We start from the raw sequence: 20,110 nt of genomic DNA, 5'->3' as shown, positions 1-20,110 counted from the left end.
TCATCCATCTTTCTCCCTGGAAGCAGAATCCGAGTTTGCAGAATTCCACTGTTTGGACAATACATTTGTGCAGCAGCACAAAAAGTACGGAGCAAAGCAAGAACTGGAAAGGGTAAGTTAACCTTGGAAAAGAAAACTTTTTTTCTTAGGAAAGGATGCAAAGGAATGCAAATTAAATTCCTTTTTTGTAATAGAAAAGAAGTTATCTTTCTGCATGTTTGTTTTTGTCATGTATTGTACTAGTTGGTCCATTATAAACACAAACCAAATATGCACGATAGTAGAAAACAAATTAGGCTTAAGTTAAAAGTAATCCAATCATGTTCTCAGACTTTTACCATGGTCTGCAAACTTATATGATGGAGCATGAAAGTAGAATGTGTGGTGCAATCTTCCCTAATTGTAACGTCTCAAAGGGGTTTTTGTCCCTTGCTCCACTGACACCCCTGCGAGATCTCAGACATGTGTTACAGAGATATAAAGAATCGTAAAGCTCGACTTATAAATCAGCCAGTACAACCACAGCAAACTGAGCTTGAAGAGAGGATGAGAGAGATGAAATAAAGATATGTGGAGTTTCATCCTCTCTGGTTCTGTCATTACATGTCTAGAACAATTGTGGGAAAGAAAACTGATGATGCACAAGGAGACATGCACATACGCTACAGGCAGATTTCCCAGGTTGTGCTTGAATAAATGAACAAAGATTTTTGCATGTGTGCTTGCAATGAAAACTAACTTACTCAGGTGTGAAAGGGAATTGTGCAGAGTCACACACATGCACTAACAAGAAGGAGGTCTTTGTTTCGTGTACTTGCTGGTTTTACTTGCCTTCTGACTCATAATACAGTCTGATTCCAGATGTTTAATAATTTCTCACACACACACATATACATGTATCTAAAACACACTGGGGAAAAAACGGACACACAAAAAAGCACAAGCACATTAAGAAGAACATGTCAACCAACTCTAATGCATTATGATTAACCATGAATACAAAACATAATCTAGTCAACCTCCAAGGTGTAGTATCGGCAATCACAGAGATGCCGTAACTCAATCCCTTCCTTTCAGAAAACCCTCTGTCAGACAGTATTTTCATGGTATTTGGAGGACAAACTGATACATAAATTTATAGCAGACAGCTCTCTGGCAATAAGCCAGAGCATCTTGAACTGTGGGTTTGATGTTCAAGTAAAGAGGCACAGATGCTCTGAAAGGTGGTTGGAGTGTCTCATTAATTTCCTCTTCTTGGCTGAATAATGTCTAGAATTACAGCCTCATTTACCTCATGCCTGTGCAGTGGTCTGCATCTCCCAAAGGATAAACCAAAAATAATAAAAAGGCAGGAATTCTGAGCTAACCCCAAAATGCCATGCTTTTGCTTCATAACATACGTGTAATATTAGATGTGTAACAAAGGATTTTAGCTCCACTATTCAAGCATCTTAGGTCGTGGTCGTCTCTCTGAGTTTGAATGCAACAGAATTTAATCTTAATTGAGTTATTTATACACAAAATCTTCTGGCTACCAAATCTCAGTTTAACTATCTATAGATAAAACTATTGAATGCTTATATAGTAAGAAATAGAGAACAAAGAAGGGACACTGACATGGTTCAATATGATGTTTCCATCCAGATAAAACTCTTATCGATTGCAAAAGTTATATCCCACTAAAATGTTAAACAAAGGTAATGTAGTTATTTATTAAGTTCTTGGTCCTTCAGCTGTTGCTTTAGTTTTATAGCCCACAAATTTATTATTTGCCTGACTGCTTTCAACAACCAATTAGCAGCCAAGTCAAGATCCTTTGTTCAGACAATGCTGGAGACCAAAAGAGAGAAAAAAATTGGACTGAATGTTAGCTCCGTTTGCCAGGTGCTCGAAACAGCTCCAAATAAAAGCACTCAAATACTGCTCACGTTAAGGCTAAATGGTCAGAACATAACCGATCATATTGTATTAACTGTTGTTTATATAACTCAAATTATTATTATTATTATTATTATTATTATTATTATTATTATTATTATTATTATTATTAATAATAATAATAATAATAATAATAATAATAATAATAATAATAATAATAAATTAAACGTAAAATATGAACTTAAATAACCAAGTGAAAGGCTAAAAAGAAGTGTGCTTGGTATGAATGATTTTACATGCTTAATGTTGGTGTTGATATGATTCTCTGCAGAATCTGGCTCCTGTAAAGATGGCTGACGAGGTGCAGCCAGAGCCTAACAGCCTGCAAATGCCAGGTGAGACTCGAGCGCACAAGCACATTCATTTTGTTTAGGAATGTTTTTCTTTTTTTTTTTTTTTTTTTTTTTTTTTTTTCAAAAAAAAAAAAAAAAAAAAAAAAAGGAATGTTTTTCATATGAGTCACTTCCACATCTGACTTGGCTTACCCATGACGCTGTCCTATATGAGAATATTACATCAGATTCCAGTGGCATTCCAGTCATTCCTTTACAATTGTCCAGCCTCACGTGTAATATACTCTAAATCAAGTTTATTTATAGTTAAGGAAGAACATATACAGAAATATTTATATGGATGTAAACTAGTTGGTTTAAGCCGTTGATAATGATCCAACACATGTTTTTCCTCGTGGTAAGGCACTTTTCTCACAACAGCCTGCCACTCTACACTCTTTTGCTAATTCTGTGTATGTATTTACAGCCTTACTTATCCATTATGCCTTTTTATTGTATCCTCCATTCATTTCCAGGTGAAAATTTATCCACCCCGTCTTCACCAGCTACAGCTCGAAACGAATGCAGCATTATGCCCCTCACACCCTCGCCCTCACCGGTGACTCTACACACAACCACTCACCACAGGCACTCTCACACACACCCTTTTCCGGTTTCTACTTTTCTTCATATAGAGCTTTTAATTAGACCTTTGGAGATACATAAGCTCCTTACTGTTATTAGTGGTTTACAGTAAGACAAGTTCATATGAAGTCCCTAAAAATGACTGCAATCCAAAAGAAAGAAATATGCAGCCAACAAGTCAAAGAACATTTTAGAAGTAATCCAATCTAGTAATTATGCTTAACATTTCCACTCAGACTCTAATAGGTGTAGAAATGTTCGATACAAGGGAAGGATCCCCAGAAGGTAACAAGTTATTAGCAAGTCCTTCTTTTGTTTATACAAGTTTGATAGTTAGCATAGCAACTTATAGTTAGCATAGCAACAACATGTTAGTTTGCTCCTATCATGTCATGATCTAAAGTCAAGATTTGATGCTTAACATGAGTAGCTTCCATGTATATCATCGTAAATTAAGCTAGTTAGCATGCTAATTGTAAGTTTAATTATGAAAAAAGGGAAACTTTGTTTTTCTGTCTTCATTTTCTTATTTATGTCTTACAGCTACTTGAAAAACCTTTTCCACTGAACACACTGTTGTTTTCTTAGTGTCGTGTGGAGGTTGTGAAGAACTATCCACTGTGTTTAGCAGCATGTGCTGCATTCCTCTGTGGACAAGCAGCTACAGGAGCTGCATATAGCAACATATAGATATGTTAGGGTCTGGGAAATGTTCCTGCAGCTATGTCTTTGTAAAACACTCAATACCGCTTTTTCTGTGTTTCTTCTGTGTCTTTTTTGTAACTGTGTCTGTTTAGTTACCTAGCATCTTGTTCTAATTACTAGATTAAATAAAACAGGGACAGACAGGCATGTCCACTTTTAGTGATAACACCCAAACTTCTTTCTCTCATGCAGAGGGTTGAGGTCAGACCCAGGATGGCCTGTCCGTTTTCGGTTGTCGTGGCAATAGATTTTGGGACAACCTCCAGTGGCTATGCTTTCAGTTTCACACAGGACTCGGAAGCTATACACATGATGAAGTGAGTCTATGCTGCACGTGTTTTCTTCCATTTTTTCATTAAGTTTCTATATCTCAATGCACCAATCCTTTCCAGACGCTGGGAGGGTGGCGACCCTGGAGTTGCCAACCAGAAGAGCCCAACTTGCCTCCTGCTGACTCCTGAGTTGCGGTTTCATAGTTTTGGATTTGCAGCCCGAGACTTCTACCATGACTTAGATCCAGAGGAGGCCTGGCACTGGCTTTACTTTGATAAATTCAAAATGAAGATCCATAGCACAACCGTAAGAGACATATTTCAAGACAGTTCCAGCTGTAACACCACTGACAAGTAATATTAGACGTAAAGTGGTGCTTTATGCAGTTTTACTGTTAGTTACACTTTAAGTTTCAGCAGTTGTGTTTTGTTTGCTGCAGGACCTGACCATGGAGACAGAGCTGGAGGCGGTTAATGGTCAGAGAGTTAGAGCCATTGAGGTGTTTGCACATGCCCTTCACTTCTTTAGAGAACATGCTTTAAAGGTAATACCTAAATTGCAACGTGGTACCATCCAATTATTTTTAAATGTGACGTTGTGCTGTTTCTAGTTTGTATTCAGTGATGTTGATGATTTTTGGCTTCTCCTTTAGGAGGTGAAGGACCAGTCGTCATCAGTTTTGGAGGGAGAAGAGATCAGATGGGTGATTACTGTCCCTGCTGTGTGGAGACAACCAGCAAAACAGTTTATGAGAGAGGCCGCATACCTGGTAGGAAACATACACCTACCAATACATTTACACATACATCCAAACTCAGAGAGATGTTTGTCGTGTAAGCAAATATTCACTGATTATTTTGTGCTTTTGGGTTAAACTAAACTCTTCTTCAAATTAAAAGAAAATGTTGCCTTAGTGTGGGAGATTTTCTATCCCTTGCCTCCCTGAAACCAATTACCCATTTAAAAACATTCTGGTTGCTTGCACTGTCCTGGGAAAACAGGGCTTTTATGTGTGAATATATTATGTGACTTTAACTAAATTCACTGACCAACTTCTTTGTGATTAAACTATTTTATTCTATTCTAAAGTCATTTAGCAGACGCTTTTATCCAAAGTGACTTACATATGAGTGAGAACAACACAAGCATGAAATCAAACAGTAGAGGACATTACAGGAAGGTGCTAGTGGACTGTCCAGTTGGATGCAGATCCTTCCATGAAGTGCTACAGGCTTTTTTTTGTTTGTTTGTTTACTTCCTTCCCACCTCATAAAAGCTGTTATGTTATAATACAAAGAATTGTTATAATACAAAGTTATCATACCATAAAGTTTGTTGCAAAGAACTGGGCTAAGTTCTCCAACTTTCCAATAAATAGCTATACTAAGTGTTGATTCTTTAGCTTGCCCTTAAAAGTAGACAGGGACTCTGCAGAGCGGACAGAGTTTGGGAGATCATTCCACCATCGTGGCACAACAGAGGAAAAGAGTCTGGATAGTGATTTAGTCCCACGTTGTGGTGGTGACACGAGGCGTCTTTCACTGGTGGAACGTAGTTGTCGAGATGGAGTGTAGGTCTGGATTAGGGAGTGAGGGTAGATGGGACATTTAATCACATCTACAATCTGATGACTACACATTACTAGCATATTGACATAAGTATATTTAGTATTGCATTACATTGCCATTTTGATGGCACTTTTCAGTAGATTAAGATCTGAGAATATAAACTGTTGGAGTTTTTCCAGAAGAATCTGTGTTCCTTCTCGTTGAATACAACATTTAAGCTGTTCAGCAGTCTGGTTGTCATTATCTGGTTAATTCCTTCATGATCTTTCATGTACTGACAACAGATTCATATCTGAACTGCATTCAGCTCATTCAAGCACACACTGTGTTTATAAAGCCATGCTGTTGTGAAGTTGTGCAGAATAAGGTTTGGTATTGTGCTGCTGAAACGCTTACTCACCTCCCTGTTAAAGATGTTCGCCTGGTGATAGTACTTATTACTCCACAATATCTGTAAAGCTCTGCATCAATATACCTTCATTCACATTAAAAGTCATCATGCCGTGGACTTAACACATTCCCAAAACACCACAGACGCTGACTTTTCCACCTTTCATTGATACCAGTCTGGACAATCTTTCTCATCTTTGGCACATGGAGACAGATGTTCCTTATTTATGTCCTGTACGAAGCAGCTGAAACATAGACTGGTGGGACCATCCTGTCCTTGTCTCCATCTGAGAGAAATATGTGTCCAGAGAAGACCTATAGATGTATTTCTTGAACACTTTCAAGTTGGTCCTTGACGACAGTGGAAATGATTTGTGTCTGTTAAATAAAGGTTCAAATTTTTTCAATCATTTAGAGATTTTTTTTTTTTACATGCAAGACAACCTTACCATGCATGCATGTGTGTGTGTGTGTGTGTGTGTGTGTGTGTGTGAGAGGAGGAACAAAGAAAGTGGAAAGAAAGCCGGCGTATAAAGCATGAGATAAAGACTGATTAATTTTCCCACAGAGGATCACTTACAGTACACACAAACACACACACACACACACACCCACACACAGAGACACACAAACTGTAATACTGCACTTTTGCCTCTTTTCTGTGTGTGTATGGCTTCCCATCAAAATACACAACCCTTTGGTGTGTACTGTACATGTTACAATGACTTGTAGGAAGCGTTGTGCATGCACAGGAAAGCATCAATGAGAGTGGATCAAGCGGTGTATGTGCTTGTTTCTAAGACGACATGACTACCTGTCATCCTTTCGCCATGGACTTCCACAAACAAACCTAGTGACACACACACAGAATAAATTGTTCACTATTACCTGTCATTTGTTGCTCACTTACTCGTGTAAGTGCATGAATAGTCAGATCCAGACGCACTTTCACATGCACGCTGATAACATGTGCACACACACACTCTGTGCTGTCTCCTGGCTTGAGGCTGTCGGGGCGTGTGTGCTTCCTGCTGTTGATGATGTCATTAAGCACGAACAATAAGAGAGACCGGCGTACAAACACAGGAAGTCGACACCAGACCCCCGCCCTGCGCCCTGCACACACACACATACACACACTCAACTTTTCTCCCAATACAACAAGACTAATGCTTGTATGAATCTCCTCCTCTCACAAGTTTTTCATCCCAAAAGAGAATCATTAACTTGTGTCAGCTTCAGCTCTCATCGTCATCTTTCACCCTGTGTTTATGTCTCTCCATGTGTTTACATTAAACAGCTTTCCATCAGGGAGACTACGTGTGTGTTCCTCCTCTTTTTTTAAGTTGACCTCTACGATATGTCCCGCCCTCCATCCAAATGTCATGTTGAAGTTTATTAAAGTCACCTTATTTAGCTCATTTTTTTACAGTACAATGGAGAGTTGAGGTCACAGGAAAAAAAACACAAACATTGAAGTGCAAAGATGTTTTTAACTCACCTTTTGAGGAATAAGTTCAAAATGTTGACTGTAAACCCTCAACAACACATTACAGAGACTAAAACCATAAGTACAACCACTGACAGTGGCATTTTTTCTGCTTATCTTACCTTTTTTCTTTCCTTATATCTGCATGTCAGATGCTGCACGGTTGTCTGAGCTCCACATTTTTAGGATCAAAAAACTTGATCAGCTGCCTCATTCTAGCTTTAATGCAACATATCCTCTCTGTAGTGCACACAAGTGGTAGTGTTGGTTTGTTGCATCTGTTCACTTGCAGTTTTAACTTTCACACTAACATAAAGGCCAGAAAAACATTTTTCTCTGTGTTTTTCCGTTTGTTTTGGAGAAGGATAAACAGAATAAATGTTTTTTTAAGCAAATGGTTGACATGTTAAAAAGAAGTAAATAACAATATAACAACAGTGAAATGGTTGAAATTTGAAACAGTGGTGTAATAACAATCACTTAGTTTGGATTTTACATACCCAAACCAGTCGGTAGAGATGGCTCAGGCAGGTTTATTTTCACAATTTTATAAAGAAATTCATCATCGCCACGGTAAATTTACCTCCACAAAATGGTAGATCAGGAACTTAATTAGTAAAAATGCAGCTACATTTTCCAAGTGTGTACACAAGCCCAATTCAAAAGACGTTGGGACATTGTGTTCAACTTATACAAGCACAGACAACAATGACTGCAAATCCTTTTTGACCTAAAATCAGTTGAATACACTACAAAGACAAGATATTCAATATTCAAACTGATCAACTTTATTTTTTGCAAATATCAACTCATTTGCCTCCAATGTTTGGAATTAAGGTTTTAGTTTGTTCTTCTGAACAATCACATTTTTCCCCACAATTTTTTAAAAGCATATAAAAATATTTTTATTTTTGACACAGTGTGCTTATGCAGAATGTAAATCCATTACACCTCAGTCGGCACAGATTTGCTGTGTCCTGTCAGTCAGCACTGTGGGTTAAAGTTTCTTCTCTTCCTGGTGTGTTCTTCAGGCTGGCCTGGTGTCTCCTGACTGTCCTGAGCAGCTCCTCATCGCTCTGGAACCTGAAGCCGCCTCCATCTACTGTCGGAAGCTCCGCCTTCACCAGGTGATTGACCTGAGCATGCAGCCAATTACAAATGGCCTGGATCTGGACGGCTCACGGCCCTTCGACTCCAGCTTCAGACAAGGTAGAGAAAGCGCATAGTGGTGTGTGTGCTTGCGACATACTCATTAGCATAAACATAAAACCACACTGTGTTCCTGGAAACGTTGGGGCGATTCACATGGGAATTGTGGGTTTTGAAAAAAGATGAATATGTGTGTATCTGAAAGAAACAAAGGGGGTAAAGATTTGACCTCAGATACTATGCATGTTTTTTTTTTTCCCTCAGATGACTTTGCATGTGTGTATGCGTGGCTTGTAAACAGATACACGACTCTGAGCGGGCCACATGTTTCATGTAGAGCAGACCGAGAAGGAAACATGAGTAGTGGGAGGAAAAAGGAGGAAAGCTGTTCTAAAACAGACCACAGAATTCCCATGAAGAAGAAGCATTTTGGTTCTCATGGCAACCTTTAGCTCTCTAATTAACATTACACTGTGTCGGAAATTCTCAGCCAAAGTCTTCAGTATTTTGCCAGGTTTGTGTTTGTGGGAGGATGACTAATTACAAAGTGCTGGTAGTTGGAGCATTTCAGTGACATGAAACTCCCCCACATGTTTTCTCAGTGCAGTGGTGCTAAAGTTAAGAAGCTATGTGAGATTATATCTTGCTCCACCATCAAAGTGCAATTCTCTTAACTGAACTATTTGATAAAAAAAAAAATTAAAAAAAAAAAAAAAAAAGAGTTGCAAGCTTGAATTTCTTGCTGCAGGCTCTGCAAACAGTAAACTAAAACTGGTACCTGACTTTTAACAATCAAATGCACTTTAATTACTTCACTTTTCTTAGTTCATTTAGATTAAAATAACAGCTGTGGTGCAGTCACTGTTCTGGTCACGTGTCATTTAGCATTTAAAATGTAGATTTGCACCCCAGATTTTTGTTCTTTATAAGGGCAGAACGTCTTCTGGGGGGAAAAAAACTATCAACAGCAGTACAAGATGAACCACTTCATAAAGCTTTGAGGACTCCAAGTGTATAACCAGACAGATACTAACAGAAACAATTGTCAAAAAATAATTGCAAGTTGTCTTATTGCTGCAACCCTGAATGTGTAAAATCTGCACAGTATTTATGCCTCCTTATCAACAGGCTGCAGGGTTAATGTTTTAAGGGATGAAAACAGTTGTGAGATTTGGAAGGACATACTTGTGATGTATTGATTCTTATTTTCTGAGAAACATCAGATTAATAAGTCTGTAAATGGCAGAGAAACTATTTTACTGACTCATTTACATCAACTCGCTGTGACAGATGTTTTAATAAGGAAGAAAAAACAGGAACCTTTTTAGGCTTAGTCTGAGGATTATTTGTACCGATGTAACAAAGGCTAGAAAGTATTGAATTTGTAATAAGATCCAGCATATCAGAACATTTGACAAGTCAAAAATAATGTCATGGTGCTATATAATAAGGAACCTAATGGCACACTACCAGTCAAAAGTTTTGACACACTTTCCTATTAGATTTAACGGGGAAGTGTGTCCAGTAGTGTAAGTACTTCAGATTTAGATAAAACATCTCCAAATTTTATCTTATAGGTCAATTTTAGACGATCAAATCCCCAAAATGTGATTGTTTCTGTCTTTGCTCGACCAGTTTTCATGACAACAGGTATCAATGACATAGCATGCAAATTAGCAAGTTAGCAAATAACTGCACCTTGCCAAAGGAAATTACCACACTTTTGTCAGTGAAGATAAGATAAAGTAACTGTAAATATAATAGGTCTTTTAAAGCTTCTGTAATATTATAGCAAACTGTGTCCTGGTTACATGTCATGCTGCAGATGAAATAACCTAAACAATGAGCTAAAAAAAAAACAAAAAAAAACTTTCATATCAGAAGCTGCAGAGATTAGTAATATCTGCCCATGATTTTGCCAAAACAAATTCCTTTTCAGTTTCTATTGACGGTTGCATGGTGGCATAGTGGTTAGCTCTGTGGCCTCATAGTAAAAAGGTTGTTGGTTTGATCCTTGGCTGGAGCAAGGTTTGGTGGAGTTTGCATGTTCTCCCTGTGTATGCATGGGTTCTCTCCACATTCTCCAGCTTCCTCCCACCGTCCAAAGACATGCATGTTAGGTTAATTCATTACCCTAAATTGCCCCTAGGAGTGAGTGTGAGTGGTTGTTTGTCTCTGGACAACAGGCAAGTTGTCTTAGCTGGAATAGGCTGGCTTTGGGCAACCCTGAATTGGATGAAGCAGTTTAGAAAATGAATGAGTTTCTATAGGCATTTTAGTCATCTAATTCAACTTCAGCTTTATTTATATTGTGTCAAATCACGGCAATGCCATCTCAAGACACTTTACAGACAGAAAAAAAAACCATAATGAAAGCCAATTCGTAATGGCATATATAAAGAAACCAACAGATGGAGTTGGAACCTAATCCAGTCTTAATGTAAACATTTTGCACCATCAACACTTAACAACTTTGTATACTCAAAACTCGCTGCTTTAGACTTGTTTTGATGGTAGAATTGCGTGCATTATGCACATTCCTGGAGGAAAACTGCCCTCCAAACCTTTTTTCTCCCAGCCCAGGTCATCACGTGACAACTTAATTTTGCTTTCCGCCACTTCAAAAGCCAGCAACACTTTAGCCCAGTTGGATTCACAACATGCTGATCCATCAAAAAAAAGCCTGGAGGACGTTATCTCAGGAAGCGAGGAAACGAAGGAGAGACAAGACAAGAGTCAACATCAGGCTGACTTTTACTGGCTGGAGAAGCTCAGAGAAGAGACAGGAAACAACATGGATGCTAATTAAGCCGTTGTTAAGTTGTTAAGCAATTGTTAAGAAGCTTAATTAGTACAAAAATTCAGTTGTGTTGGTTTTAAGACACATTATGTAACTTGGTTTAAAGGCATATTATGTACTTTTGACCTTAAAACTCTGTGCTCCAGACTTGTTTGATAACACAGTGACATCTATCTTGTTCATTTCTGGAGCCGCTGCTGCTCAGCAGCATCCTGAGGCTGAAACATCACACTATACAACCTTATTTTAGTCTATATATAATTTATTAACTCTTTGGTGTCAGATGTCTTGTTGGGAAGACATGACAATATAAATGCACTTTATTTCATCTGCTTCCTAAGTACTTACACATTATACACCATTGGAAAGCTAAGATTCTTGAGATTTCAATGATTGTACAAAGTTCTAGGCTATAATCATAACTGGGGATTCATTAAACACTTATTTCAGACTAGTCGTAAATGTAGTTTACCTGTAAAAACCTTATTGAACTCCAGTAGTAGATGATACTACAACAAAAACGGTCCTGTTTTACCAGTAAAGGTCCAGTAAAGGCAGTGAAATAAAATAGTTGGTCCACAACAAGTCCGATATCCATAAAACTAATTTTATATGAAAATTGAAGGATTTCAAAGGGTTAAAAATATCCTAGGGGTGTGCGTCTTGAACATTTTAACACGGCATCTCATTCCTCCAGGCACATATATGTAGCAGGTCATAATAGGTTAAATAGAATTTTACATTCTGAAAAATTCCTTCCAGATCCAACAACTCAAGTGTCACTTGAAGAATTTACTAAAGAGCAAAGAGTGTTTGTCACACTCACATGTCTGCAGTAAAACATAATGCAAATGACACACACATCACTTCTCAAGAGGAAAATGCCACGAAGAACCAGCAAAGAACAAAAGTGATTTGAAGCTGGGAGAAAGAGGCTGATGCATAATTCAGAGCAAACATGTCGTCCAAATTCCCCAGCAAAGGCCCACTTATACATATGCAGTCAGTGAGATACACACAAAGAACATTCACACACTCTAAACACAGGATATTGTAATTGGAAAAAGGTGCAGTGAGACTATGATCTCACCCCCTCCTGGCCTGTCACTCTCCCTCTCTTTCGCTCCTTTTCTTTTCTTTGCATTTTCTCTCCATCTCTTTCTTTTAGTTGCAACATTGATCCTGTTCCAAGGTTTGCAGGCGCACACACACACACACACACACACCACACAAACAGACTTATTTACACACACTTGGAATCGCAGCCACATTTTTTCTATCTTTAGCTTTTCTTCCACCTCATTTAACTCCAAAGATAGCACTGGGGAGTCATTAACACACACACACATGCACAGTTTCTTTTCTGCTGTTGTATGGTTTCCAGACTTGAGTTCCACTCATCAGCCTGAACAAACACCCACATAAAATCAAGTCTTACATGATTGTGGTGGTCTTTATTCAGCTTAATTTACCACGCACATGTACACACTTGCGATCACACACAGATGCATTTCGTCCTGCGTCATCCAGAGCCTTAAAACAACTCCAAGAGCTCTCTCCTTTCAGGACAATGTTGCTCAATAAGTCTCTAATCTTTACAATAAATAGCCTTTCTTTTCCTTTGTTCTCATTTTTACTACCACATTAACCTTCTCCCTCGTACAAGCAAAAGCCATTTTTACCAGAACTTTACTCAAAACAGACAAACCTTTGTGGCTTCTTACACTCATACACACTGTTCCATCAGGACCACAGCCCCCACGGGGTCTCACAAAAGAAATTTCTTTATCAAAACCAGACGTGAAGTATGTATTTTCTTTATTCCAGTCACTTTCCCTCATTTCTTAAATGTGTAGTTAGCTTTTAAAGCCATTATGTTCCATTTTATTCATTCACCTGGATTTATGGAGGCTTATAAATGCATCTGCTCTGTCAAACAGTCTGTCACGTGTGTGTTGTTTCTGCTAGCTGCGTATCACCATGTTCTGTTTTTGTTGGCCCTTAGTCCACCCTCTTTACTGTCACTCACACAATATACACATCAAGAGTAAATATAAAATTGAAATTTGAGAGCATTCTTTTGCAGAAAAACTGGACAAAACCATTCTTTCCATATGTTGTTTTTTATTCTCAGTTTAAGAGAGTTTTGAAAAGATCTGAGCAGGAAAAGTAATGAAACTTGTTCACATTTCATGTATAATAATAGAAGCCTTCATAAGTTTGAAATGAATGTTTATGTTGATTGAGGCGCTTTGCGCTGAGAATTAGTTAAACTCAAATGCATCAAATTTTTCATGTGTGAATTATTGAAAAACAGACACATTCATGCATTCTCTTAACCACTTAGCCCAATTCAGGGTCACAGGGAAGCTGGAGCCTATCCCTGCGATCACTGGGCAAGAGGCAGGGTACACCCTGGACAGGTTGCCAGTCCATCACAGGGCCAACAACAATTCATTTTCACATTCACGCCTAGGGACACTTTAGAGTAACCAACTAACCTTACATGCATGTCTTTTGATGGTGGGAGGAAGCCGGAGTACATGGAGAGTACATGAAAACTCCACACAGAAATGTTGCTGTTTGAGGCCACTGTCCGAACTACTACGCCACCTTTGAGGCCCAAACAAAGCCACATACAATATTTAACTTCTACAGACACTGAGCCCATCTTTACCACTACACGTCGATGGTTCTTGCACACTGCACCATTTTTTACGAAGTGTCACTTTTAATGTTTGAAAGTGATCAAACCAAAGCAAACTGAAGGCAACTATACATACTTGCAGATATATTAATGTCCATATGATTTCACAATAAAATTACTTTATTCAATAAAAAAAAATGGCAATACATACATTGAATTAAAATAAAGATGTAAAAAAAAAAATCTTCAAAATGTGCATTAAAACCACTTGATGTTGATGCAGTTAAAATATAAATACATAACATAACAAATACATAAGTCTCAATTTCAATGATATTCATCTACTAATTGTGTCGTTTCGCACTCAAAATCAATGAAAAACTAAAATAGAATCTCAAAATTCACTTTTTTACACAGTGAGGAATATCCAACCAAAGTGGATAAGTATATTGTTTAACGTTTAACATGGCAGTGCACGTCTTTATGCATGCTTATGCAAGGAAAAATTGCATCCAAATATTACACGCGTGTTGTTTTGCAGCGCGGGAGCAGCTGAGACGATCCAGACACAGCAGGACCTTCCTGGTGGAGAGTGGAACTGGGGAGTTGTGGTCAGAGCTGCAGACTGGTATGTGTCCGTGTGTGTGTGTGTGTGTGTGTGTGTGTGTGTGCACGTGTATTTGTGTGTATTTTTGTTTCAGAAAGAGCCTTCATGTTGGAAATATTGATGATTTTGACCTTTAACCTGAACATGCTGACTATGTGGGGCAGACAGATCCACTCCAATGTGGGGGACAGCTACACAGACTGCTTTCTAGTGCTCTGTATCCAATTTCTTGTCTTGAATAAACTCTGATTTATTATCTTTTTATGTGCCTTTTAAATCTACGTTTTAATATGGGTGTTGTTCTTGCACAGTGATGCCTGATTGCTGCTGTTTCATTTAGATTTCCCACATGGGGATCACTTAAGTCAAATTTTACCATCTACATTCACTGTGCTCCTGTTCAGGTCAGCAAGCTTGTGTTTCATATCCATCCTCTCTCAGTGATTTAGGCAGATTAGTTTGGAGCAATGAAAGAAAATCTCTCTTCAATAAAGTGCCCTCGAATTAACAGCAGAACAGCATTGATTTCATGTCCTTTTGTACCACACTTAGATGAATATTGTAAAACTTACTATGTGCCACTGGAATAAATATATACTTCAACACTGCTTAAAGCCCCTTGACACATAGCATACGCATTCATTTGTGCATCAATAACCTCAAAATGAGCCCAAATTTGCAAGTTACAACACAATTGTTGCTTAGTCTTAAATTGTTTATTTCATTTCAACCTCATTTCATGATCTTTGGCAGAAGAAGTAGTTGGCTCAGTTGACATTAAGGTTGCGTGCCCCCTAAAGAATAGAAGATCTCAATTTATGAGTCCTTTGACTCTCAACCTAGCCTGCGATTGGCCTGACACAACCATAAAATGGACAAAATCTACATCCCAAAGCTGTTCTTTTTTACGCAGACATGTTTTTCAATTGAGCCATGACAACAATCTGAGGGCCACGTGGCCCTGCTGACCCCTTCTGCTCTCTTTCCTGTCCACACACACAGGAAGGACCCAGCCCATGGGACTCTGCCTCAGCGCTGTAAATATACAGAGGGAGGAAGAGTCCTGTTTTCTTCTCCACGCTTGCATTTAATTTTCACTACCATGCATATCTCTTTCTCTAACTCTTCTCTCTTTGGGGGGTTAGCTGAATCTCATAAACACGCACAAACATGAACAGCTGTGACACACGAAGGCCTGAAAGTTGCTTAGTTTGAGTTTCTTCCTACTAATTTAGCATACTGTTTCTGGCTCCCAAAACACGCTGATAGGACTAAAACTGTCACATGAATGACAAAAAAAACCAAAAAAACAATAACCATAATGCTCTCTTTCTGCAGGTGACAGGTATGTTGTAGCAGACTGTGGAGGAGGTACGGTTGACCTGACAGTCCATCAGATCGAACAGCCGCAGGGGACACTTAAAGAGCTCTACAAGGCTTCAGGTAAAAAAAAATTCTTGACCATTCTCACACAGATGAACACATTTCCAAAAGTTTCTCAAGCTGCTGGGTTTCTCCCAGGCGGTCCCTACGGCGCTGTGGGAGTAGACTTGGCCTTCGAAGCCATGCTGTGCCAGATCTTCGGTGAGGACTTCATCCAGAGCTTTAAAGCTAAGCGGCCAGCGGCCTGGGTGGACCTTACTATCGCCTTTGAGGCGAGGAAACGTACAGCGTCACCAGGCAGAGCCAATGCCCTCAACATCTCCCTGCCTTTCTCTTTTATTGACTTTTACAAAAGGCACAGAGGGCAGAGTGTGGAGGCAGCCCTGAGGAGGAGCAAGTGAGTGAGGCGACAGGTGACCATATACCTGAGCAGTCGGAGTACAGCTTTCATCATGATTTGTTTTTGCCTGTAAAAATGGCTTTTCTTTGGTTTTTCAGTATGAACATAGTGAAGTGGTCCTCCCAGGGGATGCTGCGGCTTACGCAGGAAGCTATGAATGAGCTCTTCCAGCCCACCATCATTAATATAGTCAAACACATCGGTAAGAAACACACTAATGCAAACATCTATATATCAGAGCTGCGCAACACACACAGCATTCAATCCACACTTAGAAATTTGTGTATTTTTATGTTTCTGTCATGTTCAAGATTATGAGTTGGAGAAAAACCTTTATCTAAAATTCAAAAGATTATATCTCATTATACATGTTTGTCTTTAGCAGCTGCAGTGGGTCACAAGCTCTGGCTGTCGGCAGCCGTATTTTTACGCTGTATTTACTTTAACATGTAAAAGATTAATAAATCTTGAACTTCACAGTTGCTCCATTTCCTTTTGTGTTTTTGCATTATAGTCAAGAGTTTGATTTTAACATAAACTTTCATAGTATGAATCAATCCTTCACTTAATGTTCATCTTTTAAAAAGCCTAAAAACTGAGAATCGTTGAATTTGTAACACATTTAGCAGTAATAATCTAACTAATAAGTAATGTATAATTTAAAAGTACTAAGGGAGCTTTGAAAATAAGAAACAAGCTTTAAAACTGCTGAGTTTAGTGGTTACTCTGTTTATACATAAAGGTTTATTAGTTGCAGAGATAAGACATGGGTTTGCTCATAATATTGAAACTGTTTTTTTACCGGCTTCTGTTCGGCTAAATAACACATCATAATTTGCTATTTCCCGTGTACAAAAGAAAAGAGGCAAAAACATGGACACAAACTAGCAGCAAATCCTGCTAAACAAACCACAAACATACTGGCTTTCATAAATTATAATTCTAAAAGATGGTGACCTCATTTTCTGCCTGATTTCTCCCCGAAGAAGTCGGGCAGAAAAATGCAGCATGTCTGTTTTAAATCAGCGACATTCCAGTGGTACATTTAAAGCCAAAGGACTGCTTTTCCAGTTTGTAGCTCTGCTGACCCTGAGAAGCCAAAATAAAAAATAAAAAATAGTTTAATGGAAGCTGTCCAGGGAATACCAAGTGCAGCTGATGGAATAGAAGATGGAAATCAATAATCCTCAGTAAAACCCAATAGTTAAACACACTCTGTCAGATTGAGAACAGAGGCGTATCTAGAATATTTTCTTGGGGTGCCCAAGACTAAGTATAAGTTAGTGTTCAGTGGCCAATCAATAGATTCTATTCTGTTCTATTCTATTCTATTCTATTCTACAGTCATTTAGGAGATGCTTACATATGAAAAAGATAGATAGCATAACTTTAGCATTAGCATTGCTAACTTAGATTCAGTGATTTGGGGGTGTCTGGAAACCCTTAAATAAAAGCTTTGAATCATTTCCAGTTATTTTGAAAGAATATCATGCAAGACATGAATTTTTTAAAGGAGCTAATAATAACAAACACAAACCATGCTTAATCCCACAGATTAAATAAAAGCTTCGAACACTGATCATATTGCAGAGTTAACAGACAGAATGACCAATGATCAACCAATAAACAAACTTAATTGTTGGAGTTAGATGAATATTTTGGCTTAAGTCTGGCTCTGTCTTAAAGGTAACAGAGAGTACCCCACCAAACCCTCAAACCCCCCTAACCTCATCCTACAGCTGCCCATATTTCACAATTCACACACTTGTGTGCCACACATAAATTGCTGTCTCTATTAAATAATTATATCTGTATCATGTGTTGTCACTCTCTGCCATTAATTCATTAAACACAAAGTGTTATTTCATGACAATATTCAACTCAACTTACAGTAAAGTAAAATCAAACAACAAACATTAAAGGACACAGCCATTAAAACGGTTTAAATTAAACTCTTAAAAAACAATAAAGATGAAAAGTGTAGAATTATAAAAGCAAGTTGCAGATAATCAATAATAACAAAGATGTGATGAAAGCAAAAGATGAGCATTTACTTTAGTTCCCATATTAAACCACATGTTCCCACAGAGGTTACTAATGGACTTTCAAGGATGCCCCCCAACTCACCCCACCTACAAGATCCCCACTAAAATGAGCAGTGACGGTCTCAAAGAAATGAATCAGAGTTCTTTGTCCTTCTTCTGATAGAGGAGTTGATGGCAAAGCCGGAGGTGCGAGGTGTGCGCTTCCTCTTCCTGGTTGGAGGTTTTGCAGAGTCGCCCATGCTGCAGAAAGCGGTCCAGAAGGCTCTCGGGAGAACATGTCGCATCATCATCCCCCATGATGTTGGTCTGACCATACTGAAGGGTGCTGTGCTCTTCGGACTGGACCCAACTGTGGTGAGGAATCAGAGCTGTGTGTAAGTGTCAGAGGAGCGCATGGACACATCTAATGGCCTCTCTCCAACAGGTTAGAGTGCGACGATGTCCTTTGACCTACGGAGTCGGTGTCCTGAATCGGTTTGTGGAGGGACGCCACCCTAGGGATAAACTCCTCATCAAAGATGGACGAGAGTGGTGCACAGACATCCTCGACCGCTTCGTCTCCGTAGACCAATCGGTGGCCCTGGGCGAAGTTGTGAAACGCAGCTACACACCTGCTCGGGTGGGCCAGCGGAAGATCATCATCAACATATACTGCAGTGCTACAGATGACATCATATACATCTCCGATCCTGGCGTCAGGAAGTGCGGGACGATAACTTTAGACCTACCAGAACCATTACCGGCACCACCGGGAGCAGTGGGAGGAGCAGGAGCAGGGGGAGCAGGCCCAGAAAGAAGGGAGATCAGAGCAACCATGCAGTTTGGAGACACCGAGATCAAAGTCACCGCTGTTGACGTCATGTCCAACCGTTCCGTCCGGGCTTCCATAGACTTCCTGTCCAACTGAGGAGGAGCAGGAAGTGGAGATGCAGACTTGAAAACACACTAACCTGATTCAACGAGTGATAGCTCTTGGAAAAAGAGGGTTATACTTTGGAAGAGGGCAACGCTTCATGAAAATCTCAAATAGTTGGCACTTAAGTCAGTCAGTGGAGTAAAAAGACAATGAGACGAACATTTTTATAACCGAGAATCCTCATAGTTGAACAGTAGAGTCCTCTCTGTCTGCTTTCAGTCACACTTCCTGCACAGAATCTCCAAAAAGGCTCCAACAAACCTTAGAAGTTATCCTCACAATGGACTGAAGTGCCTTGATACACCCTATACTACCTAGAGTGAGACTTTCTCATGTTCATTGTTAAATTGAAAGACTGTTTCCTTTTATAATTATTGATACCTCATTTAAATAATTTCCCCCATACAACAGGAAATATGAAAATAATAACCTGGACTGAAGCTATAGATGGTAGTGCTCCACCCAGTGGGGAAAGGGCTGAACTACAAGCTGGAAAAACAACTTGCTTGAGATAAAAACAAGGGTCTTGACTTTCAAAGTTATATTGCAACATTTATTGGTGAAGCTGAACAATTTAGTTTTTAATTAGTTTAAACTGTGTAACAGTTGTGTTTTTGTCTGTTTAAAATGTTTAAAGCTCTATTATATTTGATATATAAGCTGCAAAAACCACATGAAACATTTTGCCTCGTTACAATAATTTAAGCATGTATTTGGAATCTTGTCTGACCACTTAATGCAATTAAGTTCAATTATATTTTGTTTTTTACAACTCCTAATGGATGCGTTTGGTTCTTCACCTGTTTATTTGCATTAAAATGTTGATTTGTGAAGCTTAAAACATGACCATGCTCTGCTGGTTTTGTATTCAGCAATTTAAACT

At 38.9% G+C, this 20,110-nt stretch overlaps 1 protein-coding gene across 2 annotated transcripts; it reads left to right on the top strand.

Moving 5' to 3' along the window:
• Positions 1-19,790, top strand: hspa12b (heat shock protein 12B). Of its 2 annotated transcripts, XM_079257988.1 has the most exons (14): positions 1-112; positions 2,210-2,273; positions 2,747-2,829; positions 3,753-3,877; positions 3,953-4,139; positions 4,273-4,377; positions 4,486-4,602; positions 8,312-8,489; positions 14,418-14,504; positions 15,822-15,926; positions 16,005-16,263; positions 16,365-16,468; positions 18,475-18,665; positions 18,736-19,790. In XM_079257988.1, the coding sequence occupies exons 2-14, from the start codon at positions 2,228-2,230 to the stop codon at positions 19,216-19,218; spliced, it is 2,070 nt and encodes a 689-aa protein (XP_079114114.1). In that variant the 5' UTR covers positions 1-112; positions 2,210-2,227; the 3' UTR covers positions 19,219-19,790. The 2 variants fall into 2 exon arrangements, with proteins under 2 accessions (XP_079114114.1, XP_079114113.1); XM_079257987.1 differs by having other exon boundaries at positions 15,822-16,263.
• The last annotated feature ends 320 nt before the right edge of the window (positions 19,791-20,110 follow it).

The sequence above is a fragment of the Telmatherina bonti genome, assembly GCF_933228915.1.
Source record: "Telmatherina bonti genome assembly, chromosome: 18".
Classification (NCBI taxonomy): Eukaryota; Metazoa; Chordata; class Actinopteri; order Atheriniformes; family Telmatherinidae; genus Telmatherina; species Telmatherina bonti.
Note: the sequence above shows the minus strand (reverse complement) of the source record. Positions and strands in the feature narration are given on the sequence as shown.

Coding starts and splice junctions, on each gene's coding strand:
- hspa12b (XM_079257987.1), top strand. CDS start 2,228: ATGGCTGACGAGGTGCAGCCAGAGCCTAACAGCCTGCAAATGCCAG. Junction 2,274..2,746: donor TAACAGCCTGCAAATGCCAG/GTGAGACTCGAG, acceptor ATTCATTTCCAG/GTGAAAATTTATCCACCCCG. Junction 4,378..4,485: donor TTAGAGAACATGCTTTAAAG/GTAATACCTAAA, acceptor CTTCTCCTTTAG/GAGGTGAAGGACCAGTCGTC.